General features: G+C 45.7%; 1 protein-coding gene across 3 annotated transcripts in view; it reads right to left on the reverse strand.

The window, feature by feature from the left end:
- Positions 1–14,224, reverse strand: part of LOC111951952 (treacle protein) — a 53,758-nt gene that overhangs the window by 26,609 nt on the left and 12,925 nt on the right. For all 3 annotated transcript variants that reach the window (XR_011477638.1, XM_023970367.2, XM_070441000.1), the window contains exons 2-3: positions 6,155–6,890; positions 5,772–5,853 (exon numbers count right to left, since the gene is read on the reverse strand). Coding sequence is in view for 2 of the 3 variants with exons in the window: in XM_023970367.2 (XP_023826135.1) it covers positions 5,772–5,853; positions 6,155–6,791 (719 nt within the window). In the remaining variant the exon portion in view is untranslated. The remainder of the gene's footprint in view (positions 1–5,771; positions 5,854–6,154; positions 6,891–14,224) is intronic.

Raw genomic sequence — 14,224 nt, forward strand, 5'->3', positions numbered from 1 at the left:
AGTTGCAGAGATTCCCTATAATCCTAGATTCAGATAATTCAGGCGAGAAAAAACATCACCCAGATAAGCCAGTCTTTTGTTGTAAAAGCTCTAGATCAGGGGTGTCAAACTCAAATACCCAGTGGGCCAAAATGTAAAACCTGAACAAAGTCGCGGGCCAACATTGAACAAATGAACCTTTTAATATGGACCCAAACAAGTTTTGCTTAACATTGAATATGGAACAAGCATCGCTTATTACCATACAATATATAATTTAATAGTGGAGACATGCAAAATCGAATTTCAAATGAAAAAACACATCAATGGCATTCATTTATTAAATAAATAAAATTTAACTAAAAATTGTATGCCTCTTTTCTATTTGCAGCCTTCTGTTTTTAAATACCAAAATAAACTTCCACTGGCTAATAATTTTACAAATAAAATGATAATAAATCAATCAACCATTCAAGCCCATGCCTGTTAGCAAGAAAAAGTGCACAAAGAAAACATTAATTATTGCACACTGATCTAATCTGATGTGCCCAAGCCAATACCTGGCATCTCTTCTTGGATGCTAGTTCATCAATGTCTGGCGTCAGGCTCTGAGCTGAAGAAATCCTCAGTATCGAGCGAAGGTGTTCATCAGTCAGACGTCTCCTGTGAGTTGTTTTGGTCATCTTCATCGAGGAGAAAAGTTGCTCGCATAGATAAGTGCTGCCGAACATGGAGAGCATCTGAGCAGCTTGGGTGCGGAGCTGAGGCATTGTGTCAGGGATGAAACCGTGGAAACTGTGCGGCGCCCACAGCATCATACTTTGACTTCAGCGTGTCGTTGCACTGGAGTCAATCAGCTCCATTTGGATGTGGGTTGGTGCATTTTCCACATCAACTGCGAAGGGATTACTAAGCAGTTCAAACCTACATTTCTGGACATCGAAGTCGGCAAATCGCCGGCTAAACTCAGCGGCGAGAACACTGAGTTTTTCAGCAAAACTGTGCGCATGGGAACACGGCGGTAGAGATCTGCGCTTTTATGGTTTGGCAGCAGGGAAAATGGCAATGGTTTCCTTGCAGCATCTGATTCTCCCACAGGCACAGTTTAGTTTTAAAGGCCCTCACTGCAGCGTACATGTCTGTGATGATGCGCCCCCGCCCCTGAAGCTGCAGGTTCAGCGCATCGAGATGGCTCGAGATGTCACAGAGAAAGATATTCTGCCTCCCACTTGTCCAGAAAGCTCCTGTTTTCTGCCTTTCTTTTCGCCATTTTTGGGAAGGGATAGCGCGCTGACAGTTGTAGCGTCTATGTTGCTATGACTACTGTCACAGAGGAGAGGGCGTTTCTGGGTCCTGTCCTGATTGGCGCGCGAAAACAACAGCAGAGCATTATGGGATTCGTAGTATTAGCGGTGAATGCGCTGTATAATACCGGCGGGCCAGCTTTAGTAGTAATTTGTATTGTCTCGCGGCCAAATATAATTACCCCGCGGGCCAAATCTGGCCCGCGGGCCAGAGTTTGACACCCATGCTCTAGATGGTCGCTGCCCATATCATTGCATAGTGCAGAAAATGCACGAGAGTCCAGGGGCCTTGCTTTAACAAAGTTAACCATTTTCACTGTAGTGTCCAAAACGTCTTTCAAGCTGTCAGGCATTCCTTTGGCAGCAAGAGCCTCTCGGTGGATGCTGCAGTGTACCCAGGTGCAGTCGGGAGCAACTGCTTGCTTGCGCGTTACTATTCCACTATGTCTCCCTGTCATGGCTTTTGCGCCATCAGTACAGATACCAACACATCTTGACCATCCATTTGATGTCACAAAGGTGTCCAGTACTTTAAAAATATCCTCTCCTGTTGTCCTGGTTTCCAGTGGTTTTCAGAAGAGATGTCTCCTTAATTGATCGCCTAATAAACGTAACGGAAAAACACCAGGAGCTGTGCCAGGCCTGCCACGGCTGTTGACTCATCCAGCTGTAACACATATAATTCACTGGCTTGTATGCGAAGCAGTAATTGTTTCAAAACATCTCCTGCCATGTCACTGATGCGTCGTGAAACAGTGTTGTTTGATGAAGGCGTTGTCTGTGGTAGTTTTTTTTGGCCTTTTCCCCAGCATTGTCCCAGCCATATCCACGACAGCAGGAAGAATTAAGTCCTCCACAATAGTATGGGGCTTGCCTGTCCTAGCCACTCGGTAGCTCACCATATAAGATGCTTCTACCCCCTTCTTATTAATGGTATCTGTGCTTACTACTCGAAATTGTACTAATTCTCGCTCAAACTTATTTCAAATTGGCATGTTCTTAAATGTCTGAGCAAGAGTGAAGGTTTCATCGAGTTGTTACATTACTTTGCACATATAAAACAACTGTGGCCGAGGAAAGGCACTACCGGCAAAAGCTATACACTACTCGTGTGTACTACCAAGGCATCAAACTCATATTCTACATCATCAATTGAGTTTGGCGCTCTTCCCGATGGTCCATGATCAAGAACATGGTCTTGTCCTCAGCGATATTGCTCAAAACTGCATCGATATATTCAATGTGCGGGACAGAATTGAGGCTAAGAAGTTGGAGCTCTTTTCTGTCTGCATTAACAAGGACAACACACAGGTCTTTCCATCATTGTATGATTTTTTTGTGTGCAAATGAACAAGCTTACAGACAATGTCAAGTGTGATATAGCAAAGCACCTGAGTGGATGCGCAATTACACAGGTACTTTCCCGAAACGGATGACACAAACTGGATTAATTATCCCTTTCATGCCCTGCCTCCAGTCCACTTACCAATATCTGAACGAGAGCCTTAATGAAATTGCAACAAGCGGTTCTGTGAAAATGTAATTTAATCAGAAGCCACTGCCAGATTTCTGGATAGGGCGGCGCTCAGAGTTTCTTGCCTTGGCAAATCGCACTGTTAAGACACTGATTCCCATTGCAACCACGTACCTATGTGAGAGTGGGATCCTGGCTCTGACTAGCATGAAAACGAAATACAGGCACAGACAAACTGTGGAAAATGATTTAAGACTGAAACTCTCTCCAATACCACATTGCAGAGTTATGTGTATCCTTTCAAGCACACCCTTCTCATTAACCTGTGGTGAGTTATTCACAATTTTTTATGAACAAATAAAGTTATGTAAGACGGCTAAATAAAGAGCAAAATTATTATTATTATTAGTGCCCTGGTCCTATAAGAGCTATTTGTCACTTCCCACGAGCCAGGTTGTGACAAACTCATTCTTATGTTTAATAAATGTATTGTATAGTGTGTGTGGCAGGCTTACAATGATTGCAAAAAAAACAACATTTGAGAGTGCGCTGACCCCGGTGCTAGAGGGGATACGCAGCTGGAGGCTGAATGTTTGAAGGGGTACGGGACTATAAAAAGTTTGGGAACCACTGCATTAGGGGATTGGTGGACTCATTCACCTGGGGTACGTTCAGTAGGGAAAACCGTAGCAAAACATTTTGCAACAGAAAGAAATTAGCGTTTGTTACTGGACAAGTTCAGGTAGAGCATTCCACTTTCAAAATGTTTTTGTCCTACTGAACACAACCCAGCAGTGTGTGTGCCAGAAGTGTGGCAGGCGAGACCAGGTGTTAAAACAGCTCTGCTATGCCTCAAGGTACCAGCACATCTGCTAACTTAGTCGACAACCGCCCTTTTCCCTTCAATCCAATACCATAACTCACCCTGCCACTTGCCACACTACCCAATCCCCTTGCTTTTGCCAACTGTATCCAATCACCTTGTTCTGAGGCTCCCACCCAATCTCACTCACCCTTGTTGTGGCCCGTTCGCCTCTAATATATTGATTTATGCTTCTTATCCGGTACAATTTATTTCACCCCTTAGGGCAATTAATATGAATAGTTTAAGGAACCCCTATTTCTCTGACAATGTGTAACTATGGCAACGTATTATAGGCCATTCTTTCATCTCGTTTTGTATTATGGCCTGTCTGACGTTTGTTGTTGTTGTTGCAGGTGGTGAAACGGAMCAGTAATGTTATATTTATATATGAGCCCCGTGCCGCCTGCCCTGCTCATAGACTCATGACTAACGGAAGAGAGCAGCAGTCACAGCTATGGCTGGGAGAGGCCTGTTCACCAGCCCTGACTCACCCAGGGAGGCAGGAACAGGGCCCAGCATGGATGGAGAGACGGTCTGGCTGCCTGTCGTCAAACACAGGCAGCATGCTCTCACACACAACCTGCTGCTCCTATTGTCAAACACGCACTGTATGTTCACACACAGTGACCTGCCGTTTCTCTATGCCAATCCATCAAAAAATCACACCATCCACCCCCCACATGCCTGACAAGTCATCACACACAGAAAAAAAGCCTGATGTCACAATGTTCCAAAAACAAGTGTCATTCCCTCTGGGAAAGTCTTGCAACCACAATCCTGCAGCTGAAACCATCCCACATCTGCATAATTCAAAGGATAAGKACACTGGGATACATGCATTAATAAGACATGCTGCAATTAAGTGCCAACCCGAGGCCAAACTAGAGCTCCACTCCACAAGTGGTGCCAGTTTCAAGTCCAACACATACACCTGTTAAAACACCCGCTGAAATTAACAACTCGTACTTGTCCTTAGTCCAACTAAAGAGGGGGTGGTAAAGCGGTGTGTGTTCCCGGATTCAACTGGTTTGAGTCAGTTCAATATTTCGTCTCAGAATAAAAGCAGAGCATTGGGGAGGAAGTGGGAGAAGAGAAATCTAATTGAAACTAAGAGCTGAACAGTATGTCCTGTGGAGCACTAAGTGTGGATTAATCGCGTAATTGGTCAGATGCTCGATTAAATTCTGGGTCCATACACATTAGGAGAAGATAGGTTTCGATCCATGGTCTAACAAAGAGCTCCACCCACTCTCTTTGCAAGTTACRGGCAAGTCTACGGGCCAAATGTCCCCTCTCGAAATTCAAAAAATGCAAACACCTACAAAATCTTGATTTGGCCAAAGCACTGGAACTAACGCTGCTCTTTATCTCACGCGCCGTTGTCTCATAACAGATCTACAGTACCATTTATGTTTACATAGTCTGTCTACAAGAGATTAGATGTGGAGCCATAATACTGTATAGTGGGTACATCTCAATAGTCTAAAAGAACCTCATCTCCATCAAGAGATGAGGTTGCCACTTTAGACCATTACAATTATTGAGACACACCCATAGAGTTGCTAGAACGCCCCAGTGAATAACACCTGCCCTGGTGGGTGGGGATAACCCATGTTATTCAGTAACACTGTGGTGCTGACTGGKGCAGTGTGAGATCGTGCTCTTCGGTCTCAGGTATATTTCTGTTCGTGTGACTCAGACTAGGGGTGCGTCCCAAATGGCACCGTATTCCCTATAGAGTGCACTACTTTTGCCCAGGACCCATAATGCTCTGGTCAACAGCAGCGCAATATATAATATAGGGTGCCATTTTGAGACACAGTGGGARACCTAATCCAATAACAGACCGGCGGGACCCACAATGGCCATTTTTCAWCGACACTCCATTTCAGCTCCTCGCAAAACAAGTCGGTCACTGATCCGATTTATCGAGTGATGCCTTTTGTGCAAAGCGGCTCCTCAGATCTTGGGTGATTGTATTATGTATGCGATGGGAGAGGTTCTTTTTTTAACTATAAACAGTGCCTGGGCCCCCCTCCCCCCTCTTTTGAGTTCATTCAAATGTGCACTTGCCGGCCACAAATGACACTGCCCGGTAAATCACTTTGCATGCCCGGTGGTGGTGCTGGCACGGGATAGGCTGCCTTACCTGGTTGTCTTGGAAACCAGTGTCCTATCGGGTTTGGCCGCAGCTGAAGTGCTGGAAGGCTTGGGGGCAGCATGTCTGGAAGCTAGAGGAGAGGGAGAGTGAATGAGTAAGTGCACGAAGAGAGAGATGGGGGGAGGAAAAAGGTGGGATGAAGATGAGGGGTGGAGGTGAGGACTGGGATGAAGGATTGGTGTAGTAGGAGTTGAGAGCAAATATGTCTGCAGCCAAGCACAGGTGGGTTTGTGTGAGCTCTAAAACACATAGGACAGTAACTAAAAGACTCAACATGGGACAAAGGAAAACMAAAGCTGTGTGTCTAAACAAAGCATGGTTAACAAGAAAATACTCAGCAGTATGTGTGTGTATAGTCTTTGGCTCCTCACCTGTGGTTTTGGGTCTGGCCCCAGCCCCATTAATGGGCCCAGCAGCTGGAGGTCTCCTCGTTGGAGTGCCAGGCCCCGTCGCCGCAGTCCATGTAGCGTTGGTTGGCCTGGTAGCAGAGGTGGACCTGGGGACTCCGACAGCTACCTTAGTTTGGGTCCTGACAGTGGARGCCACGGACCTCTTTGTGGCTGCAGCCGGTGCTCCAGCTATAGTGGTGCTTCTYTTTTTGTCCAAAGCAGCTTTCTTGGCCAGGTCACTGGCTGAGGACTTTAATCCATTGGCCATGTGGCTTGGGGCCGTGCCCGGACGCAAGGTGCTGGGTCCTGATGCCGGACCCGTTGCGGTCTTGGTGCCAGCTGTGCCTGGCCGTGGTTTAGCCAAGCCCACGGTCTTAGCCTTGGGTTTGGGGTCCGCTGCTGCCTTGCCATTGGCCCCATTGACCTCCTTGGATGCAGAGGGGGCTGTGGGGTTTTCAGGCTGCGCTGCGCTGTTGTGGGTGTCTTCAGGCTGTGCTGGAGAGGACGGGGAAGTTGAAGGAGCTGGCTGGGTGGGAATCTCGTCGGTGGCCATCCCCTGGGCCGAGGGCTCGGCTCCTACGGCTTCTGTGGGCTCCATGGCAGCCCCATCCGGTTTCATCCTTTTGTAGGCCCGGCAACGGTCTCACTCACCGGATCCAGCGGCTCACAAACGCACTGAACCCGGAGTGGAGCCAACGTCCTCAACAACCTCACGGATCTGGATGGGGAGAAGAGCGATTCATAAATTGTTGATGTTGAAATTGGTGTGAGAAAAAAACATGTTTATCATAGAACTGGTAGCAGAAGTCAAGTATATTATCAGAATAGCCACACGTGAAATCATGCAGTCGAAGACGAGTATCATTTTAAAAACATTAAAACCAACGGAAATGCCATGAGGCACATGATCTCGCCGAGGAATTTGAAACTATTGGAAAAACAGGAAGAGAGCAGCCAGGGAAGCTAACATGATGCTTTGTTTCTAAATTGCACAATCACTCACACGGTCTGATAGCAATACAATGTGTGGATCACAGAGACTGAGAACAGACACATTTACAATCCATGATTAAAACTGCTATTGTCAGAGTACTACAAAAAGTTTGACCTGCAATAACAGAAAACAAAACGTCCTTCAGCATATAGGGAGAGGGAGTGTTGTGGATGGAGTGCTGAAAGACCGCAAAGCCTTGCAATCTCCTGACAGTCCACAGGAGAGAGATTCTGGAAAACCAGGACCACATGTCCCATTTGTCAGGGATTCTGTTGTTCGGTGCTGCCAGCCCAGATGCTGACCACGATGACAGCCAGCGATTATTAAGAAAAGTCATACGCTGGTCCTGGGAGGCCTCAAATGGACAATACTGTGCAAGACAAATTTAGAGCGTGGATGGACGTTTGGGGGGGGGGTGAGCAGGCTCTGGGGATCATTAGCCTTACTGGAGCCCCTCGAACCAGGCTGCCTTCCCAAGCCAACATGGCCTCCCCTCCACTGCTGCTGCTTTTTCTCATGTACTCTACTTTCCACCACCCCTTCCTTTCCTATCACAAGCCCTCCCACCCACTCCTCCAGCTCTCCCTGTCCAACTGCCCCTCTACCCCAGCACCAACCGTTTCTTTTTTTTCAGTATTCCCCCCCTTCCCTCACTCCTAGATTTTTTCTTAGCCACTTGTTCCATTTTCCGCTACTCTACCCCCTCGATACGCTATGAGATCTGCTCTCAGTCAACAGATGGTCTGGGCAGAAATGATTGTCTGGAGCTCAACAAACAGGCTTGGCAAGGGAGGAGGAAGAGAGCGCAAGAGTGTGAAAGGCGGGGGGGGGGGGGAAGAGTGAAAGAGATGGAAAAGGAAGGAGAGCAAGAGAGGGAAGAATGGAAGAGGAAAGGACTGGGAGAGCACAGACCGAGAGAGACTAATGCAGAAGCCATCTGACGGAGGGCGTCGTTAATAGTTTGACTGAAACTTCCATCAAGGCAACTTTCTATATAGAGGGGCTATTCAGTGGGGGCAGATAGAGAAACCTAGAGGCCGAGCAGAAACTATTCAGTTACTTATTAACGTTGACACATACCATAGAGTGGAACATCTTGTCCACAACTCTCCACAMAAACCTCAGTTTGCTACTTATTCACTTACTTCAATGTTCAGAGGAATTTCTTTCCGTCAAGACAGTTTGGTCGTGGCCCGTTAGTGAGCGACGCATGAGGCCTAACCGCACATTAGCCCAGTCAATCGGAAAGGCAAATGAACAAACAGACCACTTGTGGGGGACCCGGTGGAACTAGTTGGGCCGGTTTGATAGCAGATGAACAATAGAACTAATACCAACACCCCTCCCCCAAAACACATGCACCCCTCTCAAATTCCCCCAATCTCTCTCCCTCCAAACTAATGGTCTGACCCTTATTTCAACCAGAGWGGACAAACAAAAAGCCTTCAGTGCCGTTTTCCATGATTTCTTTTCCTCTCCTTCTGGCTCTAACTGCAGGCAGACAGGCTGTTCGCCTCCTCCTCCCCCCTTTTCTCCTCTCTGCTGTTACATATCTCCAGCACAGAGCAAGAGAGGGGCCAGGGAGGATAAAGGCGCCATGAGGGGCCAAGCTTGCAGCCTGCATTCAACTGAGCACGGCTACGCCAGAGCTGCTAGCTCTTCTTACACATCTCTACATTATTCAATGCTATATAGATATTATAGCATACTTCAACTCGATGACATAAGATGTTTTTGTGAAACAGAATTTGTTATCAATGACTTGGCTGAATCAAGTTTGGAATATTGCCCAGGAGTTATAGGCCAGTAGAGTCTCAATCAATCACCTAGTAGGGAGAGGAACCATGGCTAAACTACATTTAATAATTGATCATCATCTCAAGTTCAACTCAATACGCAGTGTTTCAAACAACGCGGCTAGTGCTACCACTGCACAAGGCATATGGATGGGCTCTGACACCAACGTAGCGATGTAATGATGCGCTGGGGAGATAGCGGGATGAGGGACACCACAGAGAGGGACGACTGCCAGCTAAGTAAATGCAGCGGGCAGCGCCAGTGGGCCAGGCAAGAGTCAGATTAACGCGCCGTCGCTGTACCCGCGTTCGGTGGACAGCAGCAGGGTAAAAGGGGATGTTTTGGCCGTGGGCAGAATGGGCACTGGCCTGGCTTTACTTGTGCCCATCTCTGGTCCAGCAAATGCCAGGGGCTGCTGACTTGACCACTAATGCCAGGGGCTTACCAAAGTGCAGCCTGTATCGCATTCCTTACCATGAACTGAGCCGACCTCTGGGTTGTGGTAGGTGGCATCACTAAAACCCTAGACATGCATATCACGGGCTTTGTTGAACTGTAGCAAGGCGATTAGTGAGGGTGTTAGAGACTCCTCTGCTTCAGAGCAGCTAGCTGTGGTTTGTCCTACTTGAAAACTATTGCATGGCATCTTAAAACCACTCATCACCAAAATGTCCTTATGACAAATTCTCAGGGAATTTCAGAGCAGCTTTCCATCCCCGGCTGAGTCTTGGCATAGATTTGCAATTGGAATGATATATAAAAAAAAAAAAAAAAGGGGACCCCCGCCCCACAAAAAAATAAAACAATAGAATAAATTGCACGGCTGATAAAAATGCATGATSCCTTTCATATCTATGAAATAATGAGCCATTGTGCTCCCTTCCATTAATTTGCATAACAAATACCATTAAAAAGAGGGCTAATACCATATTCAGGACACAGCATGCTTACTTTCCAGCTAGCACTGCAGCTAATATCACAATTACCTCAATACCCTTGGCAACAATTACCATGTGTTGGAAGTATGCAAATTCATAAGCCGGTAGGAAATTGCTCCCGGGCCGCAGCCTGACAACACAGTGGCTGGGTATTAACCGACTAGCTAGTGTCCGTGAAAACAAACTCTGCAAGGTGTCTGCTTCTCTCTCTGGGTGTGGGGTGAACGCTGCCATCGTAAGCTTGTTGGGGTGGGCTGTCTGGACAGAAGAAACTCGTTGCCCCTCAGGCTCAGTCTCATCTTTGCATCCAACTCTCCCCTCGCTTTCTTTCTTGCAGTTTAATCACAGCCGTTTGTCTGCAATCACCCTAGAGTGCCAGCCACATTTTAGCAGCGCAAAAAAAATGGGTCACTTATGATATCCCTTTAATACAAACAGAGGGGGATTTAGCTGTGTTGAGARTGGGTTGGAAATGCAGTCGGACTACAGTGAGAACAAAAAAGAGAGAAAAAAAGAGCAAGAAGGGTTAGCGGATGGAGCAGGGTGGTGTTACTGACGACAGCGTAGTGTCATCACAGTCTCAACCACGGGTTAAAAAACTAAGAAAATACATTCTTCTCTCTGCTAGCTCACAGAGGGAGGTGAACGGGGAGAGCGCGGAGGGGAAATATGAGGGGGTGCTTCAATGATAAATCCACCATAAAGGTTTGAGGTTGAGGCCCAGTGTCACGTGCACATGTGCTAGAATGCCTGGGGAAGGCTCGGGCCAGGGCGTCTGTCGGTGACCCGAGCCACCCCGTCCACATTCCAGCTCGGCCTGTCAAGACTCCTCAGGGAAGCAGCCTATAAACAGCTGTCAGAGGAAGGGTGTGTACGAATATATACACTGAAGAGTTGGTCCCATGTTTCATSAGCTGAAATAAAATAAGACTGCAGATGTTTTCCATATGCACTAMAAGTTCTCAAATTTTAGGCACACATTTGTTTACAATGTAGCATTTCTCCTTTGCCAAGATAATCCATCCACCTGGCAGATGTTGGCATATAAAGAAGCTGATTAAAAAACAGCATGGTCATTGCACCTTGTGCTGGGGACAAAAAAAGGCCACTTAAAACGTGCAGTTGTGTTACAAAACGCCACAGATGTCTCCAGTTGTTAGGGAGTGTGCAATTGTTGTTGTCCCACACTGAAGAGGTGTGGGACAACATTCCACAGGACACAATCAACAGCCTGATCAACTATGCGAGGGGAGGTGTCGCGCTGCATGAGGCTGCATCCTACTTTTTTTTCTTCTAGGTATGTGTGGCCAACAGATGCATATCTGTATTCCCAGTCATGTGAAATCCATAGATTAGGGGCTAATTAATTACAAATTGACTGACTGGCTTATATAAACTGTAACTCAGTAAAATCTYTTAAATTGTTGCATTCATATTTTTGTTCAGAATACACTGTGTGTGAGAGAGAGCAGGTCTACCACATCGTGCATTCTTCTGATTCCACTGTGCTGTACAGAGTACTTGCATCATCTTTGACTACAAGACTGTGGACAATAYACCTCCATTTTAGACTGCMCTGCCAAAGCAAACCYTGTGTCTGTGACCAACCTTCCCTGACTGCYCCTGTGCCTGACAGAGACAACCCAATTGAGCATTTAACAGTGTCTGCTAGCTAGACTAAACTGGGCCTGGACGGTAGAGACTATGGTGTAACTGAGCTATATAGCGCCATGGGTGTTTGACAAAACAGGGGCCTCAAGTCTCTGGCTATTCATTAATGGACTGCTGTCTGAGTGAGGCCTTGCTATGTGGATGCCTCCGAAGTACTGGGGCTCTGGCCAGAGGAAACATAGGCCTCATTCACAGTGTGTGTGTGTGTGTGTGTGTGTGTGTGTGTGTGTGTGTGTGTGTGTATAAAGGGTATGACAAGGAAAGGAGGGTGGATAATGAGGGAGAGAGAGTAGAGACTTTAGAAAGACAGGAGTTTACAAGGAGAAAAGAGTATTGGAGAATGAGGGATTTATTAGGGAAGGAAGGGGGTTTCCATCATGGAACTTTTTATTGGACCAGTTCCCTGCAGACAGGAAAAGGGGCATTCACTAGTCAAAGTCAACAACTGACCAAGCTCACTAGAAGTTACAACGCATTTTGACGAGAGGTTGACCGATTAATCGGAATGGCCGATTTCAAGTTTTCATAACAATCGGAAATTGGTATTTTTGGACAACGATATATATATATTTTTTTACACCTTTATTTAAGTAGGCAAGTCAGTTAAGAACACATTCTTATTTTCAATGACGGCCTAGGAACGGTGGGTTAACTGCCTTGTTCAGGGGCAGAATGACAGATTTTTACCTTGTCAGCTTGGGGATTCAATCTTGCAACCTTACGGTTAACTAGTCCAACGCTCTAACCACCTGCCTTACATTGCACTCCACGAGGAGCCTGCCTGTTACGCRAATGCAGTAAGAAGCCACGGTAAGTTGCTAGCTAGCATTAAACTTATCTTATAAAAAACAATCAATCAATCATAATCACTAGTAAACTTCACATGGTTGATGATATTACTAGTTTATCTAGCGTGTCCTGCGTTGCATATAATCGATGCGGTGCGCATTCGCGAAAAAGGACTGTCGTTGCTCCAACGTGTACCTAACCATATCAATACACAGAAGTATATATTTTTAAACCTGCATATTTAGCTAAAAGAAATCCAGGTTAGCAGGCAATATTAACCAGGTGAAATTGTGTCACTTCTCTTGCGTTAATTGCACGCAGAGTCAGGGTATATGCAACAGTTTGGGCCGCCTGGCTCGTTGCTAACTAATTTGCCAGAATTTTACTTAATTATGACATAACATTGAAGGTTGTACAACGTAACAGCAGTATTTAGACTTAGGGATGCCACCCTTTAGATAGAATACAGAACGGTTCCGTATTTCACTGAAAGAATAATAGTTTTGTTTTCGAAATGATAGTTTCCGGATTCGACCATATTAATGACCAAAGGCTCGTATTTCTGTGTGTTATTATGTTATAATTAAGTCTATGATTTGATAGAGCAGTCTGACTGAGCAATGGTAGGCAGCAGCTGGCTCGTAAGCATTCATTCAAACAGCACTTTCGTGCGTTTTGCCAGCAGCTCTTCGCAATGCTTCAAGCATTGAGCTGTTTATGACTTCAAGCCTATCAACTCCCGAGATTAGGCTGGTGTAACCGATATGAAATGGCTAGCTAGTTAGCGGGGTGCGCGCTAATAGCATTTCAATCGGTGACGTCACTCGCTCTGAGACTTGGAGTAGTTGTTCCCCTTGCTCTGCAAGGGCCGCGGCTTTTGTGGAGCGATGGGTAATGATGCTTCGAGGGTGGCCTTTGTCGATGTGTTCCTGGTTCGAGCCCAGGTAGGGGCGAGGAGAGGGACGGAAGCTATACTGTTACACTGGCATTACTAAAGTGCCTATAAGAACATCCAATAGTCAAAGGTATATGAAATATAAATGGTATACAGAGAAATAGTCCCATAACTCCTATAATAACTACAACCTAAAACGTCTTACCTGGGAATATTGAAGACTCGTGTTAAAAGGAACCATCAGCTTTCATATGTTCTCATGTTGAGCAAGGAACTTAAACGTTAGCTGTTTTACATGGCACATATTGCACTTTTACTTTCTTCTCCAACACTTTGTTTTTGCATTATTTAAACCAAATTGAACATGTTTCATTATTTATTTGAGGCTAAATTGATTTAATTGATGTATTATATTAAGTTCAAATAAGTGTTCATTCAGTATTGCTGTATTTGTCATTATTACAAAAAATATATATATATATTTTTAATTATTATAAATTTTTTATTTATATATATTATTATTATTTTTTAAATCGGCATCGGCTTTTTTGGTCCTCCAATAATCGGTATCGGTATCTGCATTGAAAAATCATAATCGGTGGACCTCTAATTTTGACCAAAGCAGATCCACACACACGGGTTGTGTTCATTAGGGAATATCGTAGCAAAGCATTTCGCAATGGAAAACGAAAACTAGCATTTCTTATTGGTCAAGTTCAGGTTATCCCTCCCCAGTCCAWTTTCTTACATTGAGTGCCTAATGAATACAACCCAAGGCAGTCATTAACCTACCAACTGCATGAGATAAGACAGCCTCCTAAATAGTTCCTATCCACTGAGGGGGGGGGGGATTGTTGAGCAGGGAAAGCCAGAACCCCCCCCCCCCCCATCTAGACTGCCAGCCTGTCCAAAGAGGGAGCCAATATATTTAGTAAGAGGAGGAAGTTGAATGAACTCTTAGGACTGGT

Source organism: Salvelinus sp. IW2-2015, linkage group LG1 (genome assembly GCF_002910315.2).
Source record: "Salvelinus sp. IW2-2015 linkage group LG1, ASM291031v2, whole genome shotgun sequence".
In the NCBI taxonomy this organism is placed as follows: Eukaryota; Metazoa; Chordata; class Actinopteri; order Salmoniformes; family Salmonidae; genus Salvelinus; species Salvelinus sp. IW2-2015.